This window comes from Diabrotica virgifera, chromosome 1, assembly GCF_917563875.1.
Source record: "Diabrotica virgifera virgifera chromosome 1, PGI_DIABVI_V3a".
NCBI classification, from domain to species: domain Eukaryota; kingdom Metazoa; phylum Arthropoda; class Insecta; order Coleoptera; family Chrysomelidae; genus Diabrotica; species Diabrotica virgifera.
The window spans coordinates 279,344,276-279,358,845 of NC_065443.1; the positions used below are offsets into that span (position 1 = coordinate 279,344,276).

The 14,570-nt window shown below is 34.2% G+C and overlaps 1 protein-coding gene across 1 annotated transcript in view; it reads left to right on the forward strand.

Moving 5' to 3' along the window:
• LOC126879099 (protein penguin) overlaps nucleotides 1–13,499 on the forward strand; it is a 33,921-nt gene extending 20,422 nt beyond the window's left edge. The window contains exons 6-8 of the mRNA XM_050642042.1: nucleotides 3,318–3,549; nucleotides 7,894–8,111; nucleotides 13,300–13,499. Coding sequence (XP_050497999.1) covers nucleotides 3,318–3,549; nucleotides 7,894–8,111; nucleotides 13,300–13,470 — 621 coding nt within the window. The 3' untranslated portion in view covers nucleotides 13,471–13,499. The remainder of the gene's footprint in view (nucleotides 1–3,317; nucleotides 3,550–7,893; nucleotides 8,112–13,299) is intronic.
• Nucleotides 13,500–14,570: the final 1,071 nt, after the last annotated feature.

Consider the following 14,570-nt stretch of genomic DNA (forward strand, 5'->3'; position numbering starts at 1 on the left):
AACAACATAAGATATGCAGATAATACAGTAATAATAGCCGATAGTTTACAAGACCTGCAAAGACTCATGAGTAAAATAGTAAGGTATAGTAGGGAGTACGGACTCTCTCTCAATATCAAAAAGACGAAGTTTATGAAAATTAGTAAAAACAACCATAATACTAACGAAATCTTGATAGTAGAGGGCCAGCAGATCGAAAGAGTAAAAAAGTATACTATGGAGTGGAATCATGGACGTTAAATGTAGAGACAATGAGACGACTTAATGCCTTTGAAATGTGGACCTATAGAAGAATTATGAGGGTTTCCTGGGTAGATAGAGTTACGAACAACGAAGTACTAAGAAGAATAGGTAAAGAGAAGGAAGTTAAACTTACAATTAAAGAAAGAAAACTACAGTATCTCGGACATGTGATGCGGGGCGAGAAGTATGGCATCCTGCAACTCATAATGCAAGGAAAGATAAATGGCAGAAGAAGCATCGGAAGAAGACGAATTTCATGGCTGAAGAACCTGCGAGAATGGTTTGGATGCAGCTCAAAACAACTATTTAGAGCTACTGACTCAAAAATTAAAATAGCTATGATGATTGCCAACCTCGCAGCGGAGATGGCACCTGAAGAAGAAGTATAAGTCGCTTTAATATGGAAATACCAACTAATACATAATTTAAAAAGTTATGTGTATAATAATCACGGACGTACGTTTTTTTCTGTCACTTTGAGCTTAATGCGTTAAAGCGAATTCGACAAACTATGACGTACTGAAAAAGGATCTGGGATAAACTGTAGCCAAACGGCTATTCTGGCCCTAAAAAACCCACTCACTAAATCAAAACCAATGAGGAACTGCAAGGATCTCAACAACCTGACAAAATACAAGAAAGTGTCTGCCATATGAGTGCCGGGTCATGAAGGAATGCTTGAGAAAACCTTGTAGGTCCAGAACCATTGCATAACATTACCAAAGATGCTGCAGGCCACTCAAGAGCAAAACCAGACATAAGAAAATAATCAAGAGTATTGATAAAAAACTCCTATTACGAGAGATTAAAACTGTCGCCAAAATGGTGACTGGACATTGTCCTTTAAGAAAACACCTATACAAAATAGGTAAGGTGAATGAACCATGGTGCAGAAAATGCGAAAGGGAAAAAGAAACTACCATACACATCCTATGGCATTGCAATTTAACTAAGTGATCTTCTTCTTCAGGTGCCATCTTTGCTACGGAGGTTGGCAATCATCATAGCTATTTTAATTTTTGAGGCAGTAGCTCTAAATAGTTGTTTTGAGCTGCATCCAAACCATTCTCTCAGGTTCTTCAGCCATGAAATTCGTCTTCTTCCGATGCTTCTTCTGCCATCTATCTTTCCTTGCAATATGAGTCGCAGGATGCCATACTTCTCGCCCCGCATCACATGTCCGAGATACTGTAGTTTTCTTTCTTTAATTGTAAGTTCAACTTCTCTTTACCTATTTTTCTCACAACTTCGTTGCTCGTAACTCTATCTACCCAGGAAACCCTCATAATTATTGTATAGGTCTACATTTCAAAGGCGTTAAGTCGTCTTATTGTCTCTACATTTAACGTCCATGATTCCACTCCATAGTATAGTACACTGTATACGTAACATTTTGTTAGGCGTATTTTAAGAGTTAATGTTAAAATGTTAAATCTTTGCTACATAGGACCTTTTTCATTTTCATAAAATTAGAACGTGCTTTTTCGATTCTGACTTTGATTTCTGCAGTGTAGTCATTATTTTCTGTTATAAGTGTTCCTAGGTAAGTGTACTTTTTACTCCTTCGATCTACTGGCCCTCTACTATCAAGATTTCGTTAGTATTATGGTTGTTTTTACTAATTTTCATAAACTTCGTCTTTTTGATATTGAGAGAGAGTCCGTACTCCCTACTACACCTTACTATTTTACTCATGAGTCTTTGCAGGTCTTGTAAACTATCGGCTATTATTACTGTATCATCTGCATATCTGATGTTGTTAACTAAGACTCCATTTACTCTTATGCCGACTGTTTCATCTTCCTGAGTTTCCCGCATTGCCTCTTCAGAATAAGCGTTAAATAATAGAGGTGATAGTATGCAGCCTTGCCTGACTCCTCTCTTTATTTCAATTTCTTCAGATGTTTCTTTTTCAATTCTTACTATTGCTCGCTGATTGTAATAGAGGTGTGTTATTAGTCTTAAATCTCTTTCATCTAGGTTTTTAGTTTTCAGAATTTCCATGAGTCGATCATGTTTTACTTTATCAAACGCCTTATTGTAGTCTATAAAACAGACGTAAAGAGGACGGTTAACATCCAAACATCTCTGTGTCAGCACGATGAAGGAGAATAATGCCTCTCTGGAACCATTACGGAACCCGTGTCACTAATATCCAGCTCCAGTTTAGAGTGTATTCTGGCGTGGATAATTTTCAGCAGAATTTTCAAGGTATGTGACATTAAGCTTATGGTTCGCTAGTCACTGCATTCTTTGGCATTCACTTTCTTTGGCAAACACACAAATGCTGATGTCAACATTTCTCTAGGGATGAGAACTAAGAAGAACCTAGTGATATTAGGCGGCAATTCCCTTGCTTCCTGAGGATTGAACCAGAATAGATCCTAAAACTACTAATGAGAAAATTTTTGGTCTTCATTGAGGCCACAGGATTTATTTGAGTTGGTACAACACACTCTATCTGTGTAGTATTGGGACCGTGCAAGTTCGGAAAAGCGACCCCTGGTTTCTTCGCTCTGCACTTTTATTAGCACTTTTAATTATATTGGCCACTCATATGGTCCTGGTTGCTGGATAATTGTCAAGGCCATAGTCCAAAAAAATAATAAGAAGAAAAAATAAGATTCAGGTTATGTTATTAAAACGTAAACAATTGTATGTAGTAAATAAAATTAGTTATTAAAATGCAGTAATGCAAGGAAAATACAATTAATTACATTTACCTTTATATAATAATTGCATATCATATCACTATTGTGGAGCAATATATAATTTTTCTTCTTCATTGGCAGTAGATATGAAATATACGTCAATTTGACAATTTCAGTTGACAATGAATTATTTAAGAAAGTTACAATATTTCTCCGCTATTCTCGCACGATCGTTTCTCGTATCGCCTCCAAGTACTTGCACACCGCGAATACAGATACAACAGATACAGGTACAATAGATCTATACACAGATCTTATGGACAAGTGCCAGAAATTAACGTGTGTCGTCTGAACTAAGAAGAAAAATAATGTAACTAAACTTCATTTATACCGTTTATTAGAGTAAATTTTGTTTGTTCGTAGGTATTGTTATGGTTGGTTACCCCAGCTGATTCGACAAACTTCCATCCTCAATTTATAAAAGAAATAACTGGTGGAAGGGAAGCTTCAACGTCTAAAAAGTCAGCAGAAATTCGAAGAAAAGAAATATTAGGCTATTCTATTCCAACATTATTAGAACTGGTGGCGAAAGATGCTGAATTTTGTTTGTCAAGTCCGTCTTTAGCTATTAAAATGATAGCTATAGTGAAAGCAGGTATAATTATATTATATAATAATCTATCTTCTTCTTTTAGTATCCTTGATACCATTCTCGTAGATTTCGGAGCCATGATGTACTTTTTCGGCCTGGGTCCCTCCTTCCGGCGATCTTATCCTGTATTATTAGGTGTAGAAGGTTATGCCTCTCTGGATGTCCCATTACATGGCCGAAATATTGTAACTTTCTAATTTTTATTGTTTTTACTATTTCTGTGCTCTTTTTTATTATATGTAAAGCTATTTCATTTCTTATTCGAGCAATCCAACTTATCCGGAATATTCGTCGATAGATACACTTCTCTAAGGCTTCCAATTTTTTCATTAGTGTTTCTGTAAGGGTCCAGCTCTCCATGCCATACAACAATGTGGAGATTAGAGAGATATCACAAGTGCATTTTTATCGCATGCTAATAGCGGAATACGCTATTTTGACATGTACGCAAGCGCAGAGTGAATGTTACGCTAATACCGGATAACGTCTCCCGCTATTTAGGTCGAAATAAGGGGTAGTAAAAACGTTAAACGCTAATTTGACATTTAGGATGAAACATAAAAATAATTTATAGAATACAAATTTCATAAACTAAAAACTGTGAGTCTTCCTGTCTCCTGTGTTGAGAAACACGTGTGTTCTGATTGTGTCTACAATGGAGTACTTTTTGTGCTTACGATATTAGTTATTCAGATATTTTATATTATTTTTATATTGATTATTATATTTGTTGTTGGTTAAATCATTAAAATTAAAATGCATGTCAACCTGCTCAATGTCCAAATTCATTTTTCAATAAAAAAACAGTTACAGTATTCCTCAACATTCATTTCTACGTTACATTTAATTCCAAACGTCGGTTGTCATAATAACGTTAAACTCCAGAACATTTGCGATAACTATCTCGATACCTGTGTTGAAATAGACCGTTATCTGCTATTTACGACTTGACACGATATTAACGTTTGCCTTTGAGATATCTCTCTAATAAGTAGCAGCATATTAATCTGATTATAAGGTTTTTAAGAAAATAAGAATTTTCTTTAGTTTATAGAATAGACTAAGAGCCGCTATAGGTGAAATTTCTTAATCATTTTAGGCACGATGGGACCCTATAACTTAAATAGTAGAACCTAAAAGAAAACGTTTGAACACTGTGCCGTCACTTTTTAGTGGCACATGCGTCGACAGTGGCGCATCAAACTTTCCACTTATGGACGGGATAAATAAATTAAAAGTAAACAGAACTTACTAACAGAATTAATTTTTTTTTATTTTTTCAAGTTCTATGTGATTAACACATATGATTCATCGTGATTTTAACCCACAACCCCCTTCCCCCTGCCCCCACCATCAAAAACTTCATTTTTCGTTTTTATTTTTTTTTGTGGGATGCAGTCAATTTTAAAATTTCAAAAAATTCACACGCATAGTTGAGGCTTTTATAAAACATGCCTATTTTTATAGACCCATAGGTAGAGTGTACATAACCTCAAAAAATTAAAAGAAATTTTTTTTTTCAAAAAAACGTATAACTTTTTTTGAGGAATAGCTGCAGGTCTAATTTTTTCTTAATCTTGTGTGTTTTATCAAACACTATATTTTTAATTTTTTTCAGATTTTTCCGCAAGTCTCCCCACCTTCAAAAATCCGAAAAACTGTTTTTTGGGGGGTTTTGGGGGATTTTCCCTATTTTATAGACTTCATAATATATCAAATCAATTTTGTTTTTATAGGTTATATGTAACTTGAAGTAACTGAGTTCTTTAGAATATTTAAAAATCAGAAAAACACGTTCAAACCCCCCAAAACCCCCTTAAAAAACAGTTTTTTGGATTTTTGAAGGTGACCAACGTTACAGAAAAATCTGAAGAAAATTAAAAATATAGTGTTTGATAAAATACACAAGTCTAAGGAAAAACTAGATCTGCAGCTATCCCAAAAAAAAAGATATTTACTTTTTTCAAAAAAAAAATTTAAAATTTTTTTGAGGTTATGTACATTCAACCTACAGGTCTATAAAAAATAGACGTGTTTTATAAAAGCCTTAACTATGCGTGTACATTTTTTGAAATTTTAAAATTGATTGCATCCCACCAAAAAAAAAATAAAATCGAGAAATAAAGTTTTTGATGGTGGGGGCAGGGAGAAGGGGGTGGTGGGTTAAAATTACGATGAATCTTATGTCTTAATCACATAAAACTTAAAAAAATTAAATTCTGGTAATGAGGGAGGGTATTTTTTAATTTATGTATCCCGTCCATAAGTGGAAAGTTTGATGCGCCACTGTAGACGCATGTGCCACTGAAAAGTGACGGCATAGTGCTCACACGTTTTATTTTAGGTTCTACTATTTAAGTTATAGGGTCCCGTCGTGCCTAAAATGATTAAGAATTTTCACCTATAGCGGCTCTTAGTCTAGAAGGCGGTTCTGGCTTTTTCAATGCATATTCTTGTTTCTCTATTTATACTCCAGTTATTTTTAACGTTGGCGCCCAAATAGGTAATATTGTGGACTGTTTTCAACTTCATTCCGTACGCTCTGATGTTCATTGTGCTAACAACCATAAGTTTAATATTCGTCACACGTCTCGGTCACTCTGTTTAAAAGTATTTCCAACTCCTGTTCATTGGAAGGAATCAGCACTGTGTCGTCTGCGGATCAGATTGTTGACATTAATTCCGTTGATTTTAATGCCTCCAACTTCATCTAAGGCTGCTTTGAAAATAAATTCGGAGTGGATATTAAAAAGCAGATGCGATAAAATATATCCTTGGCTCACTCCATGTCGTATTTCCACTGCTTACATTATCTTCTGTCAATACAAATTTTTGATAATGCGGAGGTCTTGGTCATCAATTCCCACCTGTTGCAAGACACCTATCAGCTTGTGCTGTATGTCTCAGTCAAAGGCCTTTTCGATGTTGATAAAACACATAGATACAGGTTGTTCTATATCCCTACATATTTGTGAACCCAAACTGTGTTTCGCTTAGTTGTACAGTGGAACTTCGATAAGTCCGATTAATCGGGACCGCGGCCAATCCGGGTTAGCCGGAGAATATGGTAAAAATTAATAAAATACTCCATACTTAGCAGCGATAGATAGTTAGCGTATTCCATGACGTTTTTTCCATCTATTCAGCCAATCTTGACACGCAGTGAAATTTGATTCACAATCAGGCAACATTTTATTCAGCTTGAGTGCTGTTTCTTGAATAATTGGTCCAGACACTGGTAAACCACGTTCCCGTTCCGCACAAAACCACACATACAAAGCGTCGTTGAGAGTCTCATCTTATCTTTGCACCGATTGTGCAAACTGTGTTTTGTTATCATTTTGAAACAAAATTCTTCGATTTTAGTTCTATTTTTCTTCCAATCCGATACTGTAGATGTTCCGACACCATATGATGCTGCAATTGTTTTTAAAGATTCGCCTTTATCAATCCTACCTAACGCTTCTAGTCTCTTTTCCATTGTCACTACAACATTTTTACATTTTGTTGTCATTACGTAGACAAAAAAAACACGCAAACATCTGAAGCCCGATTACAGAACGGAAGCGAACAATACAACTGTACTACACACAATACGGTCACAATGGGAACGATGTTATGTTATTTAAGAACAGTGGAGACATTGCTTAAATTTTTTTTTAAATAGTCTCTTATGCCCGGTTGCACCAACAGATCTTAAGCTTAAGTCGAGAATATCATAAGAATTAATATAATGTAATTATAATATATTACAATAAGAATACCATCATATAATAATAGATATAATTGATAATAAGGTAAGAATCTAAAATTATGGTGCAACGTACGTGATACTCAAGGAGGCCCTATCTATAAGTAGAGCTTAGCTAAGCTGGAGCTTAAGATCTGTTGGCGCAACCAGACATTAGTCTTTTTTAAACAATGCTAAGACGGTTTGAAATAAATAAATGAATACAGGTGCCTGTTGTTTCCGATAATCCGAGACAATGAACGTCGCTCTGCCGCCGTGTGCCATGAGTCATTTTTACTATCGTACAGTTCAAATTACACAAATAGACATTGTCACTCAAATATTATATTACATACATTTTTATTATTGAAATGTTTGTCTGATGAAAATCCGTCCGGGTTAGTCGGACTTCCGGGTTATCGGGGGCCGACTGATCGGGGTTCCACTGTACCTATTTCTATTTTGTTGTAAATTCTGGAGTGTAGTGTTCTTAATAAGATATTCAGTACATGACTCATCAGACTGATAGTGCGATGATCGGTACACTATTTGGCGTTTATTTTTCGGTATGATTACAAATAGTAATCTGTGCAGAACATTAACTATGTCTATTTTAGGAAGTGGTCCAGAATTGGAAGCTGCATATACTGGCTTAGCAGATGTTATAGTTAATCCAGAATGGAAGGTTAAAGAAAACGAAAACGACATTTTGGGAGTTGAAAATGCTGGAATTCATATGGCTTTAAAGAAATTAGCTCAACAAGATAAAGTCAGACTAGAAAATCAAGATATCACATTCGGTTCAGTGTTAATAGAAAAATTGACTGAAGATACAGTAAGTTCTACTAATTAAAATGTACTATTCAGTAAGGTTTGCGGTTCGATAAGATAGGACGTTGCTACTAGCCCAATTTTATTGTTTTGTTCATTGAACGTGTGTGAAGTTTCATTTCAATCTGTCAATTCCTTTTTTGTTTACAACACATTTAGTATCGACGTGTCATAGTATTTTTTGATAATGGGAACAATCAAGTATCATGCAGTGATTGAATTTTTATTTTTGGAAGATTTAAAAGCAAAGGAAATTTATGAACGAATGTTGAAAGTGTATAAAGACTTGATGGATTCGACAGTTACTTGATGGAAGTTCGTTTTATCTAACAATAAAACACTGAAAAAACGTTTGTTTTCTATACTTCCACAAAATTTATTACAACTAAGTGACTACAGCTGTTTCGGCAGAGTGCCTTTCTCGAGTGATATAGCTTACAATGTGTTTGCCTTTTTAAGTCTTTAACTGAAGAGGTTGAGGAGTGGGGAGCTGTTTGTCTCGAATTGTTCATTCAGAATTATATCTGTATTTTTCAATTTATTAATTTCCATAGATTCTAAAAAAGATAGTTTAAGGCCTTTATTTTGGATATGCAGAATTTGAAACTCTTCATTGAAAGAATGATTATGATCTAGAAGGTGAAGTGCGTATGTAGAAGTGTCTGTTTTTCTGTTGTTGAAAGCCCCTTTTGTGTTCTGCTATCCGTTTGTCAAAGGTTCTGCCAGTTTGACCGATGTAAGTTTTCGGACAGTCACCACAAGTTAGTTTGTACACATCACTCTGTAGTTGCTTTCTCTTTCGGCTTTTATTGTTCTTAATATATTTACTTAAGTTGTTGTTAGTTCTGAAGGCTGGTGTCATTCCTTTCTTTTTTATGTATCTGGCTATTTTTGTTGTTATCTTGCCAGTATATGTAAGAGAGCAGAAGGTACTGGGTTCTTTCTGTAATGGTGGATACACTAATTTCAGGGCTTTCTTATGGAGTTTTTGGTTTAAAATTTTGTTAACTGTTTGTTCGTTATAGCCATTGTTTACTGCTATTTGTTTAATGATGTTTAGTTCTATCTCGAAGTTATTTTTTGTCATGGGAATTTCTGTTAGTCTATGTATCATGCTATGGTAGGCTGCTAATTTGTGTTGTGTAGGATGGGATGATGAATAATTGTATATGGTTGTGTCAGTATGGGTATATTTATGATATACGGAGAACTCATGTTTGTTGTGTTGTCTGGTAATCGTTACATCTAGAAAGTTTATGTAATTATTCTGTTATGTTTCTATTGTAAACTCAATATTACTATGAAGTGAATTAATGTATGATAGAAATTAGTCAAGTTGTCTGTTGGTTCCTGTAAAGCATACTAGTATATCATCCACGTATCTCCACCAATATAAGAACTGTTTAAATACGGGATGTTTAGAAATTGTTGTTTCAAGTTGGTTCATAAATATATCTGATAGCAATGGGCTTAGAGGATTACCCATAATAAGTCCTGCACTGTTTGCATATTTGTCCTGCAAATTTGCATAAATCAAGACTATTTGAATTCAATAATCAAATATACAAAAACAGCAGTGCAGGACTTATTATGGGTAATCCTCTAAGTCCATTGCTATCAGATATATTTATGAACTAACTTGAAACAACAATTTCTAAACATCCCGTATTTAAACAGTTCTTATCTTTACAGGAACTAACAGACAACTTGACCAATTTCTATCATACATTAATTCACTTCATAGTAATATTGAGTTTACAATAGAAACAGAACAGAATAATTCCATAAACTTTCTAGATGTAACGATTACCAGACAACACAACAAACATGAGTTCTCCGTATATCATAAACCTACCCATGCTGACACAACCATACACAATTCATCATCCCATCCTACACAACACAAATTAGCAGCCTACCATAGCATGATACATAGACTAACAAAAATTCAGATGACAAGAAATAGCTTCGAGATAGAACTAAACATCATTAAACAAATAGCAGTAAACAGTGGCTATAACGAACAAACAGTTAACAAAATTTTAAACCAAAAACTCCATAAGAAAGCCCTGAAATTAGTGTATCCACCATCACAGAAAGAACCCAGTACCTTCTGCTCTCTCACATATACTGGCAAGATAACAACAAAAATAGCCAGATACATAAAAAAGAAAGGAATAACACCAGCCTTCAGAACTAACAACAACTTAAGTAAATATATTAAGAACAATAAAAGCCGAAAGAGAAAGCAACTACAGAGTGGTGTGTACAAACTAACTTGTGGTGACTGTCCGAAAACTTACATCGGTCAAACTGGCAGAACCTTTGACAAACGGATAGCAGAACACAAAAGGGCTTTCAACAACAGAAAAACAGACACTTCTACATACGCACTTCACCTTCTAGATCATAATCATTCTTTCAATGAAGAGTTTCAAATTCTGCATATCCAAAATAAAGGCCTTAAACTATCTTTTTTAGAATCTATGGAAATTAATAAATTGAAAAATACAGATATAATTCTGAATGACCAACTCGAGACAAACAGCTCCCCACTCCTCAACCTCTTCAGTTAAAGACTTAAAAAGGCAAACACATTGTAAGCTATATCACTCGAGAAAGGCACTCTGCCGAAACAACTGTAGTCACTTAGTTGTAATAAATTTTGTGGAAGTATAGAAAACAAACGTTTTTTCAGTGTTTTATTGTTGTATAAAGACTCTTTGTCTTCAATTAGTACAGTAGAAAGATGGGTTGCGGAATTTAAACATTTTTATTTCATTTTATATTAGTTTTTACTCCTTTGAGTTAGTCCTGTCGCCAGGGGGGGTACAACGGCCTCGTTAATTCAGATGGACTTACCCAAATTTTTTTTATGTATTTTGACCCGTAGAACACGAATTTTTTGGGTAACAGTTGATCCGGATGTCGATAAGATTGTTATAGACCAAGAACTTGAGGAATCAAATAACAGCGATTTTTGGCAAAACAAAACAATATTTTGTATTTTTTGGGTCATTTTAAGCAAAAAATATTTCTACAAGTTTTTTAGTAGGATGCACAGTTTTCGAGATAAACGCGGTTGAACTTTCAAAAAATCGAAAAACTGCAATTTTTAAACCCGAATAACTTTTGATTAAAAAATAAAATAGCAATTCTGCTTAGCGCCTTTGAAAGTTCAAGTCAAATTATGTCGGTTTTGATTATTTGCATGGCTAAAAATTTATTGTGTTATTGCTAAACAAAGCTACAAACAACTAGTGCGTGAGTGATGTTTCTATGATTTCTCATTTAAAATCGAACGAGTAGGTAGAATAGGTACTAGTGCAATCAAGACTATTTCTACGTTACATGCGTTAAAACGCATGTAAAAGCACGGGAAACCCTACGTGTTTATAGCTTTGTTAAACAATAAAAAAATAAATTTTTACCAATGCAAATAATCAAAACCGATATAATTTGACTTAAACTTTCAAATGCGGTAAGCAGACTTGCTATTTTATTTTTTAATCAAAAGTTATTCGGGTTCAAAATTTTGCAATTTTTCGATTTTTTTAAAGTTCAACCGCGTTTATCTCGAAAACTGTGCATCCTACGAAAAAACTTGTAGAAATATTTTTTACTTAAAATGGCCCAAAAAATACAAAATATTGTTTTGTTTTGCCAAAAATCGCTGTTATTTGATTCCTCAAGTTCTTGGTCTATAACAATCTTATCGACATCCGGATCAACTGTTACCCAAAAAATTCGTGTTCTACGGGTCAAAATACATAAAAAAAACTTGAGTAAGTCCATCTGAATTAACGAGGCCGTTGTACCCCCCCCTGGCGACAGGACTAAGTAACTAGGTCCATTTTCCGTTGGAATTTACCAGCTGAACAGACAGGGTCGTGAATTGTAAGTTTTTGAATTCCCTCTTGTCTTCTTCGCTTCAGCATCCATCTGGCTTGCAATGTTTAGAAGCCATGGAGGTGTTACCAGAAAAATGGTCCAATAAGTTTTCCATTAAATATCTTTTAGGAATATGTATTTTAAATATTTTTTAAAAATTTTAATATTTTTATTAGGTTGACTTTCAAACTTTGACTTAATAATTTTTAATTTAATAATATTGTTGATTTATAAAAAAAAATTAACTAAACTCTCAACCAAAATTAATTAAAAACTGACTCAGGTCCCATTCTGAAATAAGCTGTTCATGCTAGAATCCATCAGAGAAGTTGCAGGACGCACGGAGCGCAAGAGGTTCGCGAGCATAGTGGATACGTGCCTTTACATGATATCGTCCCTACCATTTGCAACTATCGAATGTGAAAAATCGGGTCTTTCAGATTCGATACCTTGCCCTCGCATTATACGTGATACATCTTATGGCAAATTCTCGTTATTGTAGCTTGATAGGAGCGCGGGAAATATGCCATCAAATATGAACATTTTTTCATTTGGTTGACTGTAAACTGACGAAAATAGTTATATTCGGTATTTTATTTTGTATAAATATAACTAAAGGTATATTTGTACAACGCTAAATGTCGAATGTGTCACATTCGTTAGTTTGTGTTGTAATTTATTCAACAGTTATTCAATTACAATCTGTAAACTGTCGAAAATGCTGCTGAGAAGAATAAAATGCACGTGTTTACAATTAGTGCAAATTTTGTTTCAGTATCCCTTCCAAGAAATTCTTGTAAGGCAGTTTATGATTTCATTTTAACGGATTTTCATTATTTGATTATACATTTATTCGCTATTATACATTCGCTACTTTGAATCATCGGACCGAAACAAATCTTTGATTAATACAAAAAGCAAAGTAACGAATGTGATTTTTTGGAAAGAAAAAAATGATAAGCAGTTCAAATTTATTATCAATCTAACAAGGATTAAACATTACATACAAAAAATATAAAAATTTTCCCATTTGTCAATGCGCTGATTTAGGAGTCTCTAATAAAGAGTTATTTTGCCTCCTGAAAAGTACCACTTTTCACATTCGATAGTTGGAAATGACAGGGACGATAATGTTGTAGTATTTTGCCATAGATATTTTCATTCTCACCAAAGTTTTCCTTACGTGGATGAATTACAGGTTCATTCACAATTTTCGTTTTTCTTTCGTTCAATTTAACTTTTGTCAAATCGACACAGGCATACTTTTTATTCACAAGTATATATTTTTCTTTTTGTTTCAGTTGACAAGTTGGTTGCCACTCAATAGAGGATGTTTTCTTTTAGTAACAGTCTTTGAAAATGGCTCAGAAGAGACTCAAAACAAGATGAAAGAAAAATTACAGAAGTCGTTGAAGTTGCTGAAGAAGCAGACGTCGCCTGGTGCTAAAATTTTATTAAAGAAACTGTTATAATTAAGTTTTAATAAATTTTATTCCTCTGATTACTGTGTTTTATATCTACCTATCTATGTTTTGCCATTTTTTAAATATAAACGAAGAGTGTATCTGTATATAGAATAAAAGATAAAAAAAATTTAAACCACTCATGGGAGTGCCGAGAGAAGTGAAAACTTCTTATAGTATATAAATTACGAGCTCAATGCTTTTTCCCCATCCAAAAAGAAGTGCTATACCTATATTATATACGCGTTGCGTACGTTCTATGCTATTTATGTATACATATACATAATATACGTACTAAATTTAGTTCGGCACAGTCATGACGGTCGCAAACTCAATACTGTTTCCCCATCTAAAAAGTGCACAACGTCCCTAAAGAAGTTTTCACTTCAAAAACTTATTTCGTCGAAGCAATGACGATTGCTAATTTAATACTTTTTCCCAATCTAAAAAGTGCACAATGTCTCTAAAGAAGTTTTCACTTCAAAAATTTATTTCGTCTAAGCAATGACGGTCGCTAATTCAATACTTCTTCCCCATCCAAAAATTGCACAACGTCCCTAAAGAAGTTTTCACTTCATAAATTTATTTCGTCGAAGCAATGACTGCTGCTAATTTAATACTTTTTCCCCATCTAAAAAGTGCACAATGTCCCTAAAGAAGTTTTCACTTCAAAAATCTATTTCGTCGAAGCAATGACGGTCGCTAATTCAATACTTCTTCCCCATCCAAAAAGTGCACAACGTCCCTAAAGAAGTTTTCATTTCAAAAATATATTTTGCCGAAGCAATGACGGTCGCTAATTCATTACTTTTTCCCCATCTAAAAAGGGCACAACGTCCCTAAAGAAATTTTCACTTTTATTTCGTCGAAGCATTGACGGTCTCTAATTTCATATTTTTCCCGATCTAAAAGCACACAACATCCCTTAAGAAGTTTTCACTTCAAAAATTTATTTCGTCGAAGCAATGACGGTCGCTAATTTAATACTTTTTCCCCATCCAAAAAGTGCACAACTTCCCTAAAGAACTTTTCACTTCAACAATTTATATCACCGAAGCGATGACGGTCGCTAATACAATACTTTTTCCCCATCTAAAAAGTGCACAACG